At 35.3% G+C, this 24,105-nt stretch overlaps 1 protein-coding gene across 2 annotated transcripts in view; it reads left to right on the top strand.

Moving 5' to 3' along the window:
• The window catches only part of ak5 (adenylate kinase 5), an 89,848-nt gene that overhangs the window by 42,581 nt on the left and 23,162 nt on the right, over positions 1–24,105 (top strand). For both annotated transcript variants that reach the window (XM_084120066.1, XM_084120067.1), the window contains exon 7: positions 19,884–19,974. In XM_084120066.1, coding sequence (XP_083976192.1) covers positions 19,884–19,974 — 91 coding nt within the window. The remainder of the gene's footprint in view (positions 1–19,883; positions 19,975–24,105) is intronic.

Raw genomic sequence — 24,105 nt, 5'->3', positions numbered from 1 at the left:
AGGGATGTGTGATGTGAGGATGGGCACATTTCACAACGTGAGCTTAGCAAACACTGACTGAAGCCATTGGATTTATATCATTCCTGTTGTTAAGTGACTGTTTTATATATTTTTGCTCCGAATAGCAAACTAATACCTTTTAAACTAATAGATATCCCCATACTTTCCCAGTTGATTGAGAATTGCAAAAAAAAAAAATGTATTACAAGTTTTCTGAAATGTTATGTTTAAATATGCAAAAGATGCATTATCTAATTAAATATGCACTCATTTGCATTAAAAAAATATATTTTTCAAAGTTCTTTTAACTTTTTTTTTTTTTGGACATATTAGAGTCAAATCTCTTTTTATCACTCCATAAATCATAGAATACTGTAAAAAAAAAAAAAAATCATTTTCACCATTTTTTTTTTAGGAATAAAATGTTGTATACAGTCAGGCAAATTATATATGAACAAACCCCTATGTAATAACCATCAGATTCAGAATAAAGATAAAGAATAAAATGGTAAAGTTTGGTGTATGCAAGTGCTGCTGAAGTGGATATTTCTGACTCAAGAATAGGAGAAAAACTCATTTTGAGAAAATGGCCTTTAAAGATATGTGCTGTAATTGAAATCTACAGACGCAAATAGATGTATAGTGCTAAAAGATGCACTTAAAAGTGTGTTTTGGATGGTTTCTTTCAACTAGTCTGAAAAAAGCACTTTATGGAAAGCTAAAAAGCCTAAAATCTCAAAATTAGAGTTTCAAAATAAGTTTCAGGTCAACTATATATATAGTTGACTAGTTAATTTTGAGATTTTAGGCTTTTATATATATATATATATATATATATATATATATATATATATGCTTACTTTTATTAAAAAAGGATGCATTAAATTGATCAAAAGTAACTCTAAAGACATAATAATGTTACAAATAAATGCTGATCTTTTGAACTTTCTATTCATCAAACAATGCTTAAAATGTATTGTGGTTTCCACAAAAATATTGTGCAGCACAACAGTTTTCAACATTAAGAAATAATATTAAGAAATATTTCTTAAACATCAAATGATTATATCAGAATGATTTCTGAACGATCATGAGACACTGAAGACTGGAGTAATGATGTTGAAAATTAAGCTTTACCGTCACAGGAATAAATTACATTTTAAAATTTGTTTAAATAGAAAATAATATTTTTTTGCTGGTTGGCTCTCATTTAATCAATGCGATTTGTGAGGTCGTTTTTAATAAAATGTGTTGATGTGGTATAAAGTGAAGAGGCTTGTGTTAAATCTGCTGGCATTTCAGATGGCTAATGTGATTCAGACGAGATGACTTAATTAATCTCTTCCATCTGCGGCACTACAAGCACACTGCAATTATCACACTGCATTATCTGTATGCTATTTCTTATTAATATAAATTTATTTCTTCTTTATTACAGGAAAGCTGAACAGTTCATATTTTAACAGAGATTTTTTGATTTTTTTTTTTAAAACCTCATTCAGACCAAAGTTTGTCTGGCTAGCACTGGGAGTTCACCGTAATTACAAACCATTATTTGGCTTCATTTATAGTCATTCAGAAGTTTTTATTCAGGCAAAATCTATTTTTACAAGCATCATAAATCACAAATATAAAATTCCATGTTTTCTCATATCTCTGTCACAGCTGCAGTGCACGTTAGCTATATGGCATTCTTTTTATGTTTTTGCATTGTCAATGGAATGGTTTCTGTGGTGTGATCTATAACATGGTTGATGTGTATAAGATGAGGAATGAATGGTCTTCACATCAGTCTGTGCATGAGTGTAAATGAGGATGTGTTTATGTGCGGAGAGCGATTCATTTCCTTTCACCGCCAAAAGGCAATCAGAGAGCAGAGAGAATGGCATTCCATCCCGGAAGAATATTTGATAGCTCAAAGGATGCTTTTTCAGGAAAGTCTGTCATCATGTCGTTCCAAACTGACTTTCTTTCTTCTGTGGAACATAAAACATGATATTTTGAACTGTTATTACCAAACACTGACATTCAAACAGCTTTTCTTTAAAAGTTTTCCTTTAAATGATTCATTCATTTAAATTATTTATTCAAATTCATTCAAACATTAACTTTGTCTTTAAAAAAGTTCTGCTTTTTTGTCAGCCGAACCCCTTTGATGTAAAAATTTTCTTGAAGTGCTTCCTGATATTGTAAGGTTAATATTTATATTGACAATCTTATTAAATATTAAATATTATCCATAATATTTATCTGAAAGGACAATACAACTAAACTATTATACGGTTAATATTTAAATAATTTAACAACACATTTGCATTAACGTGCAGGTAGCAAGTGAAATATATATTTTTTTTAGGAAGTGTTTATTTTTCAAGAATTTATTTATTTTAATTGTATTTTTTCCTAATTATTTTATTATTATTATTTTTGCGTCAACTCATGGAACACTCAGGGTATCATCAAAAACAATTTATTTTTTGGATCTTTGGATATGATATATTGACCGATAAACCTAAATCCAAATTTTTTATATAATTTTTGAGAGACAAAAGTCTCACCATTAAAAGCCATGTCCCATGCACACAATTATAATGTTGTCATTATTATTTTATGTAAATGACACACTTGTGCTGCACATGTTGCTCTTAACCATACGTATTTTCCTTTTTGAAGTGATTTCAATCATATTTCCTGCAATTCAAAACCAACATGGCGAACAGTGCACATCTGATAATAATCCATAATTCATCAGCTTTAACATATCGGCCAACTTTTATTACATTCAAAATTGACATATATTGTCCGATACTTATGGTGGCCGATATATATCGTGCATCCCAAGTTTGTGATATTATCACACTGCCTACTGAGAAACATTTGAGATATTCTGTGAAAAATAAGTCAAGTTTTACTGCGGTATTATTACTTTAAAATAATTTATTTTAGTGTGAACTGATGTTTTTGGACACTTAATTGCATGTTATTTGCTAGTAAATGAAAATGTATTATAGCTTAAATTCATATTAATTGAATTTATTATTGCTGCTGAATCTTCTTAAGTGTGTTTTACCTTTTTAAATACCGGATTCCACCTGGAAATTGAAATATAAAAGTTGAGCAAAATCTTGATATTCATCATTCTTCTGCTTCTGTAAGTGCGCCACATGAAGCTATTTTCACACACTGCGAGATAGCCAATCACATTTAAAGCAAGTGAGAATTGAGAGAATGACTTACCAGGTCATTGGCATGTCAGACCATTAACCTCACGTCAATCTGAGCTGAACCCCCAAAGCTCAGGGAAATTACATGGCAGTGGAATACAAGAAGAAATCACAACAGGGCAGGAACACAGGGAAAAAGAAGAGAGAGAGTGGTCTTATAAAGGACTTTTTAGTTCTCTTGAGGCTAATGGATAGTTGTCAGATTGTCATTGTGCTTTAAACTCAACGTTTGTGCGGCCATTCTAAATATCTGTGTATTGAATGTTTGTTTGTTTGTGTTATATGGACAAAAACAGTTCTTGAATCATTCTTCAGAATACCTTCTTTTGTGTTCCACAGAAGACGGTCAGTCATACAGGTTTAGATTGACATGAGAAAGCATTGATGATGACAGAAGTTTCATTTTTGGGTGAACTATCCCTTTAAATTCAAATGATGGTTGTCATTCAAATGATATTTTGAGGGTTTTTTTGCATTCAGACTCTGACAAGTTGATATGTCGTTGTAGATCATTCAGATTGTTTGACTGTGAGTACATCTGTTATTCAGTATATGTGTAGTAAATGTGCATACATTACAATTTGGGCTGCCAAAAAGAATAGTTTTTCCCGAAATAAAAATAGTTCCATTATTTACTCATCCTTAAGCCAAATTTAAAAGCAGCATCGATATCAGATGGATGGATGGATGGATGGATGGATGATTTCATTATCATCAAAGGTCAGTATGTCTGAAAAGTCACCTATGAATAAGACACCAATAACTGAAAAAATTATATTATTATAAAAAATTATAAAAAATATTTTTTTATTTTCTTAAAAACAGTAAAAATATTTAAATCTAGACAGCTCTCGACATAGTTTTTGCATGCTATTGAATATGTCAGACTATAGATCTGCTATGTGAGCCTGTACGATATACATAAATAGATACAGTGAGGAAAATAAGTATTTGAACACCCTGCTATTTTGCAAGTTCTCCCACTTAGAAATCATGGAGGGGTCTGAAATTGTCATCGTAGGTGCATGTCCACTGTGAGAGACATAATCTAAAAAAAAAAATCCAGAAATCACAATGTATGATTTTTTAACTATTTATTTGTATGATACAGCTGCAAATAAGTATTTGAACACCTGAGAAAATCAATGTTAATATTTGGTACAGTAGCCTTTGTTTGCAATTACAGAGGTCAAACGTTTCCTGTAGTTTTTCACCAGGTTTGCACACACTGCAGGAGGGATTTTGGCCCACTCCTCCACACAGATCTTCTCTAGATCAGTCAGGTTTCTGGGCTGTCGCTGAGAAACACGGAGTTTGAGCTCCCTCCAAAGATTCTCTATTGGGTTTAGGTCTGGAGACTGGCTAGGCCACGCCAGAACCTTGATATGCTTCTTACAGAGCCACTCCTTGGTTATCCTGGCTGTGTGCTTCGGGTCATTGTCATGTTGGAAGACCCAGCCTCGACCCATCTTCAATGCTCTAACTGAGGGAAGGAGGTTGTTCCCCAAAATCTCGCAATACATGGCCCCGGTCATCCTCTCCTTAATACAGTGCAGTCGCCCTGTCCCATGTGCAAAAAAACACCCCCAAAGCATGATGCTACCACCCCCATGCTTCACAGTAGGGATGGTGTTCTTGGGATGGTACTCATCATTCTTCTTCCTCCAAACACGTTTAGTGGAATTATGACCAAAAAGTTCTATTTTGGTCTCATCTGACCACATGACTTTCTCCCATGACTCCTCTGGATCATCCAAATGGTCATTGGCAAACTTAAGATGGGCCTTGACATGTGCTGGTTTAAGCAGGGGAACCTTCCGTGCCATGCATGATTTCAAACCATGACGTCTTAGTGTATTACCAGCAGTAACCTTGGAAACGGTGGTCCCAGCTCTTTTCAGGTCATTGACCAGCTCCTCCCGTGTAGTTCTGGGCTGATTTCTCACCTTTCTTAGGATCATTGAGACCCCACGAGGTGAGATCTTGCATGGAGCCCCAGTCCGAGGGAGATTGACAGTCATGTTTAGCTTCTTCCATTTTCTAATGATTGCTCCAACAGTGGACCTTTTTTCACCAAGCTGCTTGGCAATTTCCCCGTAGCCCTTTCCAGCCTTGTGGAGGTGTACAATTTTGTCTCTAGTGTCTTTGGACAGCTCTTTGGTCTTGGCCATGTTAGTAGTTGGATTCTTACTGATTGTATGGGGTGGACAGGTGTCTTTATGCAGCTAACGACCTCAAACAGGTGCATCTAATTTAGGATAATAAATGGAGTGGAGGTGGACATTTTAAAGGCAGACTAACAGGTCTTTGAGGGTCAGAATTCTAGCTGATAGACAGGTGCTCAAATACTTATTTGCAGCTGTATCATACAAATAAATAGTTAAAAAATCATATATTGTGATTTCTGGATTTTTTTTTTTAGATTATGTCTCTCACAGTGGACATGCACCTACGATGACAATTTCAGACCCCTCCATGATTTCCAAGTGGGAGAACTTGCAAAATAGCAGGGTGTTCAAATACTTATTTTCCTCACTGTATATATAAATCCAGTTACAGATATAGGCAGGTGGAGCTGGGGAGGTGGAGGGTTTTAGAGGAACTCTCTGCAGGACTACCCTACAGCAAACACTGAACCAGACTATTTAAATGTTGAGCAAGCAATCTCATTGGCTGCAGGATCAGCAGAGGCCAATCAGCTTGTGCCATGCGGTAATGATGTGATTGCTTGCAGATTGCATGTAAACCCATCAGCCTTTGCTCTCTAGAGTTTTATGACTAAACTAGATATTTAGAGAATAGAACACATGCCATTGTATTAACCTAAAAATAATAATAAGTGATTATAACGGAAATAAACTGATGAATGAGGTTTCCTCTCTTATACGTGTATGAAGGGAAATCTAATCAGCTGATGTGGTTGACTGCCGCTGGTGTGACGTGGAGAGAATGCTACGCTTTCTTCTGAGAAGATATGTTTGCATGTCAGTGAAACTGGGCTGACTCTGGCATCTCATGAAACGCAACTGCCTACGTTTCAGGTTGGATAAGCCTAAGATGTGAAATCTTTTCCCAATCACCTCGGCAGTTCCCATGGCGACGGGGTCCCTGTGGGTTGCAGGTGAAACTGATATAAATAATGGGGCCTCTTTTAGATCCATTGGAAAATCCTATGCAACAGGTTTAGAAACGTACATGTGACTCATTATTTAGAGGGGAAATTAAACTAAATTATAATGCATGCATGAGACCGACACATTTTGCTGGCACAACAAGCACTGAAGACCTCCATCTGCTGAATTTGTTTGCAATGAATTAGTTTAGCAGACATCTTGTCACTGGATGTTGCAAATACTGGTGATGCAACATACAGGAGAGATCGTAATGACATATATAGGAAATTTCAGGTTCCCTTGAGATTAATTAAATGTGCCATTTACCTGCTTAATGTCAACTACATGCAGTAGAGTTTGTGTGCTGGCTGTCAGATTGTCATCTTCAGTTTTAGTGTTGCTCGAAACTTTGCTAGTTTGCTGCGGTATGTCTCATTCTGCCTGCAGGCACTGTAGAAGCAACTTCAGGGCTGAAATTGCTAACTGCAAAACTTTTTACACCTAAAATGACCCTAGAATGGATCTTTACAAAGCCACTTTCTTTTAATCTAAACTGAGAGCCAGAGTCATATTGAAAAAAAAAAAAAAATTGAACTAAGAACTACATATAGGACAAGTGAAATCACTTTTCTGAGTGTTTGTCCAGTGTTTTCCTATCAGTCCTTTACTGACCTCCTGAAATGTTGGACCTCCTTCTTTTAAAGGGATTGTTCACCCAAACATAAATATTCTGTCATGTTTCACTGTCCCTCATGTCGTTCCAAACCTATTTGACTTTCTTTCTTATGTGGAACATAAAAGAAGATATTTTGTTTAAGTTCATATAATAAAGGACAATTGATGGTAACACTTTATTTTACAGTGTCCTGGTTACATGTTACATGTACTTACCATATAATAACTATAAATCATGCATAATTACATGCAACTAACCCTCAACCAAATCCTAATCCTACCCTAACCCTATAGTACGTACATGTAGTTGCTTAATATTACTCAGTACTTAAATATATAATTACACTGTAACAATGACACCTTATAATAAAGTGTAACCCAATTGACTTATGGACAAAAACAGCTAAAACAGCTTTTTTTTCTTCCCTGTTTTTGTCATACAGGTTTGGAACAACATGAGGGTGATTAAATGATGACAATTTGGTAACATTTTAGTGTCCTTGTTACATGTTCCATGCACTTACTATAGTAATAACTAAATTATGTATAAATTATGCAACTAGCCCTAAACCTAATCCTAACCCGAACCCCATAATGTGTACAATATTACTCAGCACTAAAAGGTATAATTACACTGTAACAAGGACATCTTAAAATAAACTGTAACCAAGAATGTTTATTTTTGTGTGAACTATGCAAGCTGAAAATGTCAGTGTTCCTTTAATAGGAATGACATTTTTCCATTTTAACAATATCTGCTGTGTCATGGGTTTGGGTTATGGGTTATGTCATCAATTCTTGTTGATTCAGGACAGAAAAGTTGATACAGGCAAAATCTGTGTTTGCCTAGTTGCACTAGCTCATTAACCTGTAGATTCACATTCTTTACCTAACACAGACAAGAAATATTGAATCAGTGTGTTAAGAAAACTAAGAAAAATAATCTTTGTGAGTAGAATATATATCTGAAAATTTGTCTTTTTTTCCTCTTTTCTCTGTAAATTGAGATTTTTGTATAAAAGAATGTTTGTATTAAACAAGGTAATGGAATTCAGGAAATCCAGGGTTCATCGAGTTCATTCACAGTTTATTATGATTCTGTTGAACAATTTGAATTATTAAAAAAAAAACATTCCGGACAACAAGCTGAGCCTAATTGCAATATGCCACATTGCTCGTATATATTCTATGAACATGAGAGTCCTGAGACCTATTTATATCTCAAACGGGATTCTGAGAAACTGCATTAGTTCAGCGCTGGCTGTGAAGATCTATAATAACAAATCCTCATATTGCTTCCCGCTGATCTTCTGTGTACAGAAAAAACCTTCTTATTTAGAAAAACAACTTTGAGAATATCAAGTAGGCTACTGCTCTCAGCAAAACTAAATGCTAAACTAAAAAATGAATATTCTGTGTATTTGTGGTTAGAAGTTTGTAGAAGCGTCACACATGTCTTTTGTAGTTCTGTATTATTGAAGAAAAGTTCAATTTAAAATAATTATGTAATTATTTACTCATCCTCATGCTTTTCCAAATCCGTATGCTGTTATTTATCAGTGGAAAACACATTTTATGCACTGATTATCTTCCCTGAAGTGAGTCAGATTTAGAGTGAAAAAACAACATTGTTTTTTACATATGTCATAACCAAACGAAGCACGTCAACGACTTCAATTTCCGTCTTTCACTCTCACGAACCATAATTATATAGGTTAGTTATTAGTTATTTTTGGAGCTTGATAGCCTTTTCTTTTTTCTGTTGAGATGTTTACTCGTAAAGATTAAAGTCCGCCTAATTTGATCCCTTTTAACTCATCTTTGATCACCAAAATGACCCATTTAAAAGTTTTTTTTCTTCCCCTGTGAGAATAATGTATTCATGCCTTAAAATAGCTTGAATGTAACTGTACACCCTTGCTTCATTTAGTATGCAGATCCATCATGCAGATCTGCGTATACTATGAATATAACCATGAATATGCATATTAGTCCCCGCCTCCACTTGGACTACCTGATCCACTCGGTCAGCTTTACTGTAAATACTGGTTTAATTTAGCCATATGTTTGAACCAGAAACTGATTCAGAAGAAGAAGTGGAAGAGCGGATAATACAGGCTCATACCGGTCGATATATCAGAATGGTAATGCATTTTATGTATCGCTCTCTACGTCGGACACGTAACTGTAATAAATATGATTTGCCTTTGGCTTGACTACGTTATCAAACAGCTAATAATGTGTTGCTTATGTTACACTAAATATTTTCCCATTCTTGGGTTAGGAACATGTTACAGCTCTTGAAACACACCCTGATTTCAAGTTATGTCAAAGAGTTACCGTTTCGAGTCAATTTAACATGAAGCAATCACATTTGAACCAGAAACCTGATACAATGGTGTTGAATCAAAATAAATGGTTTAAATAAAGTGAACAGCATCAAAAAAATTTTTTTTGAGTCAGTCAGCTGCCTTTAAAAATCAGCATCCTAGAACGTCAGTGGAAGGCATATTGTTAATCATAACATCGTAATATACATCATATACATAATTCACCTCCTATATTTTTAAATGTACATGATTTTTCATATCAACAGAAACATATACCGGGATAACCTGGCTTCTCTTGAGACTCTGAATAGTAATGATGATATGCTAAAACTCGCTCCGTACGTTGACATTATTGGTTACAAAATGTTTGTGACTTAGAGAACAACTGCGATTTTTAAACCACGTTTTTGAGACTGTCTCTTTTCCACTGCAGGAAAGCATAAAGCATATTAAAAAACACCACGTAGACATATAAACAACATTTAAAAACTTGATTTTCACCACAGGGGGACTTTAGCAATAACAATTTCCATCCAAATACTTATATTTTACCTCTTTCTTTTCTACCCGTTTAAGAAATGGTCTCAAATTTAAACATTTGCCTTCTGCTGCTTTCACCTCTGAGTGATTTTCTAATGACTTTCCTAATAATGTCTCTTAATTACGTTTGCTTAGAATGATTTCTGGGGTATGAATGGCGCTTTTGAGATTCAGGTGTATTCAATTTGGAATACACTTATTTTAATGAACCTTCCAGAAATTATAATGAAAACTGTCTGAGTTATGTTTGGTGGACTCATGATGGTCTTCACATTAGCTGTCATAAAGAACCAAATTATTCTGCACACGCTGCCTCTGTTTATCTATTACTGATGGAAATGGCATGTATCTGTTCAAGTGTGATAAACAATTTAATTTTCTATCATCATACTTTATCATAATCAATCACATAAAAAGGGAGAAACTTTTAATGTTATAGATAGTTTCATAAGACTTAAATATCTTGATATTTTTCTAAGATTTGTTTTTCACATTTTATTAAGGGCAGTCTCCAAATCCAATCTCTGGCAAATAGTTTGCATATTTCCTCTTTCCATGCAGTACAGTGAGGGCTTAGATACACAAAGAGTTAAAAGCTGAATTTCCAGCATCATAAGTCCAATTTTTAGTGTCACATGATCCTCCAGAAACCATTCTAATATCATGATTTGATGCTCATGTTTGAAGAGGGGGGCATTAATCCGTCCCTAGTGTAGTGTAGTGTAGTGTATTGTACTATAAAACAGTATGCAATAACAACAACATATTCAGTAAATATGATTATATTTATTAAAAACATAAATGGATGCTGCCTTAATGGGACATTAAATATCCCTGTAATTAATCCCCTATCCCTGTCAACTCTCCATGCCACTGATCCTGTTATTTTCCGGCTTAATAAAACAATGGTAGACGGAGTTAGTGTAAATAGCCTCTGCCAACAAGGTGGGCTATTTGCAGTTGGTGTAAGTAGACACTGTTTAAAAATATATATATATTCTGAATGTATTTAGAATTCTGATGTATTGATATCAGACATTATTATTGTCAAGTTTGGCTGCAGTAATGAGCGCACAACATTGGTGTGAAGGATTCGGAGGCGAAGGTACAATCCAATTGCAGGAAGTTTAATAAAAATCAGCAAAACAAATCCAAAACACAAGGCAGAGACGATGTTGATGATAATAGGAAGTAACCATAGAAGAAACAGTTCATGGCTAGTATTTGGGAGAGGGCTCCCTCTGGCGGTCGGCTGAATGGATACCAGCCTTATTCATAACAGAAGGAGAATAAACAGAAAAGTCTTTAATAATAAAACCACCAAGGAATACTACCAGCAATCAGATTAACAGTAATCCACAAGCAAACACAACCACGTTAAACATTGATGACGCCAGACAAGGAACTGACAGAACTCGGGGTTTAAATACACAGAGAAAGGTAATTAACAGAACTAGAAACAGGTGTGGAACTAACTAGGAAACTAACAAGAAAACACAACTCCAGCAAACCATAACAGGGGAAAGAATGAAAACGAAAACAAAACAGAACGACACCGTTTCTATTATTTTCTTTTCTTCTTTTTTTATATTAAAACATCAGTTTGATTTTTCTGAAATATTTAAGGTAGTGACATCAATATGGTTGACAACACAGTTCAAACAAAATTAAAGTTTAAACAAACCAACATTTTTATTTCGGACAGTCTTTATTTCATTATGCCTTTTATTATAGATCTTATAAAACAAAATATAAATATAAAACAAAAGCAAAGTCATTTTTATTCACCAAATATAGACAATGTAAAATATCAGAAAATATCATTGTTACTGTAAATAAATGAATTCAATATTTATTATATTTATTATATTTGAATAAATACAATAATGGATACTTAAAGCCATTTCACAAAACATCCTTTAATGAATGACAATTTCTTTCTTTCTTTCTTTCTTTCTTTCTTTCTTTCTTTCTTTCTTTCTTTCTTTCTTTCTTTCTTTCTTTCTTTCTTTCTTTCTTTCTTTCTTTTCTTTCTTTCTTTCTTTCTTTCTTTCTTTCTTTCTTTCTTTCTTTCTTTCTTTCTTTCTTTCTTTCTCTCTCTCTCTCTTTCTTTCTTTCTTTCTTTCTTTCTTTCTTTCTTTCTCTCTCTCTTTCCCTCTTTTTTTGTGAGAACAGCAGTTTAGCAGGATTTGTTCTGAACAGCAGGGCGTCATATGCGCTGATAGTGGATGTGTATTACTCAATGTCACTAAGCCCAGCATGTTAAGCTGGCTGGATATTCAGATCGCTCTTTTTTTTTTAGAGAAGTGTTAAACTGACTGTGGGAGGGGGAAAAGCAAGTTACTGGTATATATGTTGTGTGGAAATAATCTCTGCTGGAAGTTTGTAATTGGATGTTGGAGTTTAAAATAAGCTCTGACTACAGGTACACTATCTGAGAAGTTGACGAAATGACAGCGATGTGAAGAATGACTCAGAAAATGCTGTTTGGGATTCTCTCGTGTCTTCTGTAATTTCTTCAACGTGTTGCTATGGTGAAGCGACCTTCATTAGTCTGTTTGAGAGGAGAAGAAAGCAGCATCTCTGATGAATACAGAATGTTATAATTAGTGCTGTTAACTAACTCGTTACCCTGTGGCAGGAAGATATAAGGTTCACAAAAACATGATACATCATGTCTGCAGCCTTCGAGTTCACATCGAGGCAGAGGTGAAGTGTTTGATTTCAGTCTCTGTAGGAGGTCAACATTTAAGCATTTGGAACTGGCCTGACATTCATGCTTTCAAACAAATATTTATGAACACTGTTTACTTTGTATCATCATTCATCAGAATGTCTCTGCCTACTTTTAATACATCTATGAAAGCCCATTTTCTACCACATAAGAGATTCTTCCGAGACAATTCTTCTGCTATTTGAGGATGTGTGGTGTAAAGTGTGCCTGAAAACCATACTTGAGTACAAGTAAAGATACCTAACAGTGACTCCATTACAAGTTACAAGTCACCAATTCCAATAGGACTTGAGTAAAATTCTTAGGCCTGGTTTCACAGACAAAGGCTTAGATCAGGGGTGTCCAAACTCAGTCCTGGAGGGCCACTGTCCTGCAGAGTTTAGCTCTAGCCTGCCTCAACACACCTACCTGGAAGTTTCTAGAATGCCTAGTAAGACCTTGACCTATCTTGTTCAGGTGTGTTTAATTGGGGTTGGAGCTAAACTCTGCAGGACAGTGGCCCTCCAGGAGCAGGATTGGACATCCCTGGCTTAGATTAAGCCAGGATTATGCCTTAGCTCAATTAGGAGATTTAAGTAGCTTTTGTAAACATACCTTAGAAAAAAAATCATTACTGGTGTTTATTTTTATTTGGCGCTTCTTCTCTTCAGTTCAACCCACTCATTTTCTACAGGGTTCAGGTCAGGGGACTGGAACGGTCATGGCAGAAGCTTCATTTTGTGCTCAGTGACTCATACAGTATTTGTGTTGATTTTGATGTTTGTTTTGGATCGTTGTCCTAATGGAAGATCCAACCACGGCCCATTATAAGATTTCTATAAGAGGCCGTCAGGTTTTGTTTTTTTATCTGTTGGTATTTGCCAGAATCCATGATACCATGTATCTGAACAAGATGTCCAGGACCTCCAGCAAAAAAATAGGCCCAAAACATTAAAGATTCAGCAGTTTATTTAACCGTGGGCATGAGGTACTTTTTATCCCTGTTGTCCACTAAACTCATCTAGTGGGTTTTCTACCAAAAAGTTCTTTTTAGTTTCATCTGACCACAGAATCCAGTCCCTTTTGAAGTTCCAGTCTGAACTGAACTGAAGTCCAACTGAATATGCTGGAGTTTGTTTTTGGATGAGCGAGGATTTTTCTTGAAACTCCCAAACAACATGTTGGGATGTAGAGGTTGTTTGATTTTATTTTTTAGGCTTTCTGACCCCAAGACTCAGCTAATCTCTGCAATTCTCCATCTGTGATCCTTGGAGAGTCTTTGGCCACTCAAAATTCCCTCCTCACTGTGCATTAAGACAATATAATGCACTTTCAATTCTTTTACTTCAATGAAAGGTTACATTTTTGTGAATTTTTTTCATGAAATTTCAAAAGGATAAAAAAAAGCATATTTATTTTTACAGCCATCTTTGATCATATATTCCAGGGTTGCCAGTAAAACTGTCTACTTATTCAAAAATGTAGTCGAGTAGAGAGTAAAAGTTGCTAATATCTTTGACACTCAGTACAACTACTGCCAAAAAGCCAAAAAGATACTTGAGTATAGTAACTAAATACATTTACATCATATCAAATACTTTATTACACCATTCACATTTTGAAAGTAGACTACAAAAATCATTTGATTTCTTCATTTGATGTCATAAAACTGATTACAGCTTGACCACTTACTTTGCACATTACCTATTTATTTGCATGTCAACTATTTGGTCTGTCCAGTCGCAGTGAAGTAATGAGGAGGAAGAAGGATACTATTATTTCTAAATGTTATAAGAATAAAAAGTGGAAAAGTCTATCAAACCATGTGCTGTTCCTGGCTGAGTGTCCTCCTGAAGAACCTCTCCATGAGGAACGACTGGCTGAAGATTATTTTAAACAAGTCTGTTTGATCAAATAATTATGAAGCCTCTCGAATTATATTTTCAAAATAATTTATAACCAGTATGCATGGACTTGACAAACAAACCCAGCAATTGTAAATGCCCTCAATATCTTGCTCATTATCTGGCCTTTGTCCTGCAATCAATTTTGATTGATGTCATTTGAGGTCAATAATTACACAGCCCTGACTTGCAAGCATTACAGATAAAAAGTATCACACACGAACAACATAAATGTAGAATCAAACTGCGACATTATTGTTTGTTTTCTTTGCTTTGGATCTCATATATGAGTAATTCCTGCGTTCCAGCAGAGCGCTCTGATGATGGGCACTGCTCTAACCTTTTTAAGTGTAACTGCAGAGAGAGAGAGAGCAATAATTGATTGTGGTGGAGCTTTGATTGAAGTTCATCCCTTCATAGCAAAAAATAGACCGATTTAATTAGCCATCTATAATGCTTTGGTGGTGAGTCCCTTTAGTGTCGCCACATGGGTTTTAACCCTTCTCTGGAATGACCGTTGAACAAAAGTGTGTGCTGATGTTCAGGTCTCTGAGGTTAATTGACTAATTATTTTGATACATTAAATTTTGTTCTCGTCATGCTGTAACTGTTGGGAAAATATAATATGATATACTTACATACAGTGAGGAAAATAAGTATTTGAACACCCTGCTATTTTGCAAGTTCTCCCACTTGGAAATCATGGAGGGGTCTGAAATTGTCATCGTAGGTGCATGTCCACTGTGAGAGACATAATCTAAAAAAAAAAATCCAGAAATCACAATATATGATTTTTTAACTATTTATTTGTATGATACAGCTGCAAATAAGTATTTGAACACCTGTCTATCAGCTAGAATTCTGACCCTCAAAGACCTGTTAGTCTGCCTTTGAAATGTCCACCTCCACTCCATTTATTATCCTAAATTAGATGCACCTGTTTGAGGTCGTTAGCTGCATAAAGACACCTGTCCACCCCATACAATCAGTAAGAATCCAACTACTAACATGGCCAAGACCAAAGAGCTGTCCAAAGACACTAGAGACAAAATTGTACACCTCCACAAGGCTGGAAAGGGCTACGGGGAAATTGCCAAGCAGCTTGGTGAAAAAAGGTCCACTGTTGGAGCAATCATTAGAAAATGGAAGAAGCTAAACATGACTGTCAATCTCCCTCGGACTGGGGCTCCATGCAAGATCTCACCTCGTGGGGTCTCAATGATCCTAAGAAAGGTGAGAAATCAGCCCAGAACTACACGGGAGGAGCTGGTCAATGACCTGAAAAGAGCTGGGACCACCGTTTCCAAGGTTACTGTTGGTAATACACTAAGACGTCATGGTTTGAAATCATGCATGGCACGGAAGGTTCCCCTGCTTAAACCAGCACATGTCAAGGCCCGTCTTAAGTTTGCCAGTGACCATTTGGATGATCCAGAGGAGTCATGGGAGAAAGTCATGTGGTCAGATGAGACCAAAATAGAACTTTTTGGTCATAATTCCACTAACCGTGTTAGTACCATCCCAAGAACACCATCCCTACTGTGAAGCATGGGGGTGGTAGCATCATGCTTTGGGGGTGTTTTTCTGCACATGGGACAGGGCGACTGCACTGTATTAAGGAGAGGATGACCGGGGCCATGTATTGCGAGATTTTGGGGAACAACCTCCTTCCCTCAGTTAGAGCATTGAAGATGGGTCGAGGCTGGGTCTTCCAACATGACAATGACCCGAAGCACACAGCCAGGATAACCAAGGAGTGGCTCTGTAAGAAGCATATCAAGGTTCTGGCGTGGCCTAGCCAGTCTCCAGACCTAAACCCAATAGAGAATCTTTGGAGGGAGCTCAAACTCCGTGTTTCTCAGCGACAGCCCAGAAACCTGACTGATCTAGAGAAGATCTGTGTGGAGGAGTGGGCCAAAATCCCTCCTGCAGTGTGTGCAAACCTGGTGAAAAACTACAGGAAACGTTTGACCTCTGTAATTGCAAACAAAGGCTACTGTACCAAATATTAACATTGATTTTCTCAGGTGTTCAAATACTTATTTGCAGCTGTATCATACAAATAAATAGTTAAAAAATCATACATTGTGATTTCTGGATTTTTTTTTTTTTTTGATTATGTCTCTCACAGTGGACATGCACCTACGATGACAATTTCAGACCCATCCATGATTTCTAAGTGGGAGAACTTGCAAAATAGCAGGGTGTTCAAATACTTATTTTCCTCACTGTATGTTGCTGCTTGAGCATTTGAAAAAAATAACCATTAAATGCATGAATGTTTCACCAATCATTATTACAAATTCTGGTCTTTAGTGACCCGGATCTATATATAACATCGCATTGATGTGAAATGCATTGATTTTTGATGAACTGAATCACATTGATTTGAATTTTTTTGCAATTCATTATTTTTAATTGAATTAAATTGAACTGCATTGCTTTGCATTGAATTCAGTCGAATTGAATTGGATCGAATTGAATTGCATTACATTGCATTTGGGTCCAAAATGCAATATTTACAATACGTATATGTTATATATACAAATGTTTTTTTTTTTATTTTTTATTAATGTACAAATTATATCATTAACATTTCAAGGATGAATGAATTTCATGTAACTGGTGTATTGACTAGTGATGTCTAAATATAACTGCATTACATGGCTTCTAGGAAGAAGTTACAAAGATACACTGTGGATCTACCTTGGAACAGTAATAGAGTGCTGTGCATATGTTGTATTTTGATGAGTCTACATTTATATGGCAAAAAGAGAAAAGTGAACAGCTGTTTTAGCAGTCTGGAATAGTTTGGTCACACTGTATGATCTGCCATTTCATCATGAGTGTTAAGCTCAGACCTCAGAGATGGATTTGACTGTTGCAATGAACTGAGTCATGCTTTTTTCTATCTTTCTCAGACCTTAGAAAATGAATACCCTGCACCACTTTAGCATTCTGAAATGGTATTTCTCTCTCACTAAGCAGTGTTGACACGTGTGTTTCAGTTGTGTTTGGCCATTTATGATTTTTTATTTTTTTCTTTGCTAAGAAACAAAACAAGAGAATGGCTACAATTACCGTTAGGCTGACCTATATCAAAGACTGTTTTGTGAAGCTGAGAGTGACTAAAGCCTAAGCACAGCTTCATTCTGACACTATTGAAATGTAAATACAATGCAAACACAACAATACAAACTGTGTGCATTTATAATAGGATGTAATAATACATTTTGATGGCAGCAAGAGTGCTTTAGAGACTGTTTCAGATTGTACCTGCACTTTCACAACGGTAGAAACAATTGGACTCTTTAAATGAAAGAAGTTTAACAGAACGTTGAATTTCTACGTCATTATTTATAATCTTGTGTTGCAACATATGTTAAATGTTGTTGTTTCCTTCCCACTTGCAATTTATAATGCAGATTTTGAATATTTGTAAGAATATATACTTAGAATTTTGCTTTAATTCCCTATACGTGACAGACATCTACATTTTAATTATTTAATTGTGCGAATCTGTGAACTTTTTGTGTTAGTTTGCTGACATGACATCCTTTTTATTAGATCAAGAATAAATGTATTTATTGACTCATTTCTTATCCATAACTCAGATTTTTTGTGTTGGTAAAGCCTCAGTGTTGGTAAATTGCAAATTGAAGTGCAGTTTTTTTTTTGGAAAAAATAATCGGATCGGTTTTGATCAAATCAAAATGAATTGTTCCAATTCCTTGTTCTAACTTCTAGTGTATGCACAGGAATACCTAAAGAATGCAAATGCGATGCTTGCAATGTTTTCTGAACATGTACCATGGCCAAATCATATTTTATGGAAATGGAAATAAGTCAGGAATATGGAAATAAGTCCGTAAAATGGGACACCCCACAGTACTTTTATATGGAGATAGATAGAAGGTCTTTGAGGCAGTCTTTGAGGCGGGAAAGGTCAGAAAACCCAATAAATTTCTAATAATCAACACCTTTGTGTGTATCCAATCTTTCCAATCTAATGTCATGACAGGTACACAGTCTTCTGAAGCCCGAGGGACACTCCCACGCTGTACCTGCGACGCTGTGGCCCGTTATAGTCTGTTGTCATGGAAACATTCAGACAGGTTGGAGGGGGTCGTTGGTTCGCCTCCCCATTTCTCAAGAATTTTTTTTTTCTTGAGGTTTGTTTTGTCACAGTGCATTACTTAGAAAAGGTTCTTGTGAAGTGTGTCATAAGGGTTTTTTATATAATCTTTTGCACTTCAGGACTTCAGCACTAGAACTGAGTGTGTAGGTATATGTTCTGCTTTTATACTTTTACAATATTAATGAAGGTAATGGTTAGATTGTGAAGAAGCCTGCTTTTAATGATGAATCACACCATGGTTCCAAATGAATGAATCTCTGGCCAAGCCTTAGATCGATGCACCCCTGCTGTCGGAAATCTTGTTATGTTGTTTACGTGATCGCGTTGAGCCACCTAATGAAGCTCATTATACTGAAACAAAATTCATACAATGTATGATCACAATATATATCACTGATTCTTGAGATAAGGGACAAGACACGTCATACACAGAAAAGCCATCTCTAAATAGGTTGTGTTCTAACTTTGTGTCAACTCAAACAATAAATCAGGCAATGTCATGGCCATCTTTAACTCTGAGGACCCCTTTCCTATGCTCATTGTGGATCTCACAGGATACATAGTCCTGAAAGTTTTAGGCCTATATATTTTTCATATTTTATACAAACAATGTTGAAGTATATGCGGTCACGGCTTTAACATGTCAACTCCGTCATCCCGGTGTAATAGTTTCTGTAAATAGTTGTGGGATAAATCTTGGCATTTTTGATATGTTTATTAAGGCAGCTACAACTGAGGAGGAAAAAACAACATTTTTCTACTGTACAACATGTGCTTGAAAACACCTGTTTTGCAGATTTGTGCTGTTGTGAGGGATTCTATTCAGCGGGTTGAATAATTTTGAGACTGCAGAGGTCATTAAAAGTTGCATTTTCAGTTGGATTTGGGGAAACCACTTGAAACTTGTGTTGTGTTGAGCTCTTTCAATTACTTTTGTTAGATCTGTTCATTGCAAAACAGCTGAAAGTCTGTACATTTTGCTAATAAACCTGATTTACAATGGGGATAGAATATTTTTTATATATATATATATATATATATATATATATATATATATATATATAATGTATTGTTGTAAAGCTTATTATTACTTGGTAAAATCAATAAACCCTTAACTGTCCGTCCAATTCATCAAAACAGAATAACATTTCGTACAGTAAAATGTGTTTAGGGCCAAATATTTTTTTTCTGTCTACCCTGTCAAGAACCCATAATGCCTGACACAAGTGCTTTCTCATTTATACAGCTTGATGCAGATCGAGACGAAGAGGAAGTCTTCTGTGACATCAGCATGACAGTCGACAACAAACTGTACCCCACCAAAGAGCCTGTGGCAGGTAAAGATACTTCATTCCTTTATAAGATCCATCATAAGATCAACACTGACCACGCTTGGAAACCTGAAACGTTTGCTTTTAGTTCATATCTGTTACATTTGAAGCCATCTCTGTGATAGTGTACTCCTAAAAGTGGATTTTATTTGTCAGTCTTATACAAAATTGTGTTGAATTCGATAGTATGAATATTCTCAAGCTTTTGCTAGAAAATGTTTACTAGGAAATATTTTTGACATATTTAGTACATAATATACAAGGCATTGTAGCATACAGACAATATACAAATGTGTTGATTGCACTTTATTTCAGTTATTACAGTGTAGTTACAGTGTAATTACCCAATAAAAGTACTGTAATTTAATATATAACTATATAGGTTAAGGTTATGTTTAGCTGTAGGCTAAAGGTTACTACCTATAGTTATTATATATATATATATATATATATATATATATATATATATATATATATATATATATATATATATATATATATATATTCATATATATACTATATTTATTAGCCTAGAATTTGTTTTTGTTTTTTTGTTGTTGTTGTTGTTGTTTTAAACTGGTGCACAAATGTGTGTACATTTTTGCTTAAAATTATGATAATTGATTATAGAAAAATATTAGCAGTAAATCCAATTCCCTTGTTTTTATAATGTATGGTTATTAACATATATTTTCATAAAATATGATTTAGAAAGTTAGTAAAGCATATTTAGCAACTTGGGCGATGCCAGATAAGATCTTAAAGCAGACCTGCGTTAACTTATTTGCAATATTACATTTTGAGAGAAGCCATCTTTGCAATAGCTATTTAAACAAAGATGTCCAATCTGAACTTTCTGTTTCAATAGGAAACATGTCAAAACAGGAAAGAAATTGTCTGTCAAACCATTTTACACTGCGGCCGTGGCTTCAACGGAGGTGGTCAGGATAAATTGGCTGAAGATAACTGTAATTGGTTGTATAGAAAATCAGTTTCATGCTCTTTACAAAGATTAAGATGGGGATTTCAGAAGTAAAGCATCAAAGTCTATAGATGTACTTCAGAGGCTATTTTTGTCTTCTGTGTTATTCAGAGTAGCAGAAATTCAAATTGTCTCTATAAAAAACTTTTTCAAAGGAGTGAAAAAGATTTAGACTTCCCAGCCACAAAATGAAAGTTTTCCAGACACTGGATTGAATTAATAATCCCATTTCGAGATTTCCTCGGCCTCAAAGGAAGCGCACATCACAGAACTCTTGATCCCGTGCCACATTGAACGACACCAAAGCACCCAGAGTGAATTTGATCTTTCTTTCAAAGGTCTTTGCAAAGTCACTGCAAGAAAGTTTTCCCGTAAGAGCTCAAAATAGACTATCCATGGCTCCCCATGCATCGCGCTGTCAAGTCTGCGTCAGTTGAAACTGTTGTTTGTTTACAAGTGAGAGATTAGAGGATGAATAAGGAGGTCGGTGGGTGAGGGGTCTGTGTGAAAGTGCAGGCATTAATGCTGCTATCAGTCTCTCTGGGCCATGTGACCTCGAGGTGAAGAAGTGGCAGACTTCCACATGAAGGTGAAGTGTTCCCTGGTGCTGCTCGGCGTGGCTGAAAACCACCAAAAGACGTGGACGGGTTGAATCAATTGGCCTAAATGGATTTGGGCTGTCAGGGAAAGCCAGTTTGTGAGTGTTGTATTAAACGTTTGTCCTTCACTTGCCGCTGAATTATTAACGTGAGTGTCAGGGCCCTGCCGTCTCACACTGGAAACAGCAATACTTTATGTATCTACTGTAGCTTAGATAACACAGTATATTGGAATGAATACAGTTATAACAAGATTACATGCATTTATACACAAACAAAGAAATATTGTAATGGTTTTATATTATCTTTTTGTGTGTTTTTTTTTTTTTTACAAAAGATTGAAAAAATTAATTATTCATAAACCAATTGTAAATACACAATAACACTAAATAAATATGCAACTCAAGCCTACCTAAAATATTTTCAGACATATTTAATTTAGCATCTGTTTATCAATCGTATTCCTTTTTTTGAAATATTTGAGAAGTCCAGCGTGGGCACTAACCCTAGAGACAGTCACTGAAGGTGCGTTGGCACCTATTGTATCCGTTAGTGTTCATGTTCTTCTTCTCCTTCTCCTTCTTCCTCTGTGGAAGACTATGGCAGGCAGCCCATAGAACCGCTTGTGGAAAAAATGATTAAATTTGGCACACAGATAGAGGACAGTCTGAACAGTCTGAAACACACCAAATTTGGAGTCTCTGGAGTCTCTGTCCGAAGTTGTACTTGCGTTCATGCAAATAACATGTTTTTCACCAAAATTGGCTCACATCATCGTCAGACCATGATGGCAAAACAGTTATTAAAATCTGTTTTTTTTTTTTTTGATAAACCAAACCATTCTCTAATAACACCACCGAACTAATTTGACGAAGAGCATGTTAAAATTGATTTATGGCTATATCTCTGCAACACTTTAGCATATTGCGACTAATCTTGGTACGGGTCATCACAAAAATGACCTGAGGCTACATTCTGTGTTTTGGCACAGCGCCACCTACTGGTCAGGAGATATGAACATTTTTATTTTAGCTTAGAACTTCATAAATCTGGTCTCTTCGGTGCAGCATGCAGTGTCAAATGATACCCAATTTTCCCATTTTGTCATAAAACGCTATCGTTACGAATCTCGAGATGGGTCATTGGCATTTTGGTCATTTTTAACAAACCGTCATCAGTGAATTTGATGGCATGATGCCAAACTGATTCTGAGGCTGTAACTTTGCAATGCTTTGGAATATTGACACCAATCTTTGCATGTGTCATTATCACCTCACACTGACCATGCCATGTCAATTTGGTAACAGTGCCACCTAATGGTCAAAGTTTATAAGCAATTAAGTGAATATATTCATATTATTCTAAAATCTAAAAACGTCTTTAATTAGGCTACTTATTGCTGTAGTTGCTCAGACAACACATTTCTTTTTCTTTTTTTTAATTGCTAGGACTAATTTCTCAATACTTAGGTCACTTTTTCAAAACTCTTCACACAGTGAACACAACAGCAGTGTATGTGGGCTAAACTGTGAAAATATTCCATTGCTTTTGCACAAAATGCATTCAGTGACTACTTTCAAATGACATGAATTCATTTCCCACTCAGACAAAAAAAACACCACCAAAACACCATGTACCAACAGGCCAATTAACACATTTACATATTTTTTTCAAAACTGTTTAACCTAAGTTAAAAACCTAATACAAAAAAAGCTGAATAAGAGCATTTTTTGGTAATTTTAGTGCATTTTGGATGTGAAATTAATTGCTGTACCAAGCTGAAAGTTGATAAGGAGAACTGTGTCTATTGAGAAATGGATCAGCAATTATATATATAATTTATTTATTTATTTATTATTTATTTTTGAAAAAATAATATTATTATAAAAAATTTATTATTTTTTCAGATTCTGAAAAACAGTAAGATAAGAGGTAAATAAAAAATGGCAGTGTAAACAGTTAAATGATGGCACAGATGGAACGCAAAAACCTGTAATGTGTGATGGGCCCAATCAGATTTGAGCAGATTTGCAATCTTTCTACTTATAAGTTCACTGATTACCCAACCCAGCTGATCAAACACATGCAAAGCTTGTCAAACCTGAGTCAGAACAGGCAGAGATAACAGTGTCTGAAGGCCTCTGAAGCTGTCCTACGTGTCCTGATATAACCTTACCACCTTCAGGAGGACTTGTAGCGATGAAGGTATATTTTAGAACAGCTGTGAGCTGAAGAAAGATGTTGAGCAGAAACACTTTGTGGATGCTGACAGGATGCAGTTGATGATGTTTAAATCTACTGGCATTTAATCATGTTCAGGAGCACTTGACCAGAAGATTTCAGAAGTGAACATAGCCCCAAACCCTTAAATCTTAAAAAAATAAATATATATATAATGGTTTTGAGAGAAGTGTCTTATGCTCACCAATGTTGCATTTATTTAATACAAAATAGAGTAAACTGTAACATTGTGAAATATTATTACAATTTAAAATAACTGTTTTCTATTTGAATATTATATATATATATATATATATATATATATATATATATATA

This window comes from Abramis brama (assembly GCF_963993115.1).
Source record: "Abramis brama genome assembly, chromosome: 7".
Classification (NCBI taxonomy): Eukaryota; Metazoa; Chordata; class Actinopteri; order Cypriniformes; family Leuciscidae; genus Abramis; species Abramis brama.
Note: the sequence above shows the minus strand (reverse complement) of the source record. Positions and strands in the feature narration are given on the sequence as shown.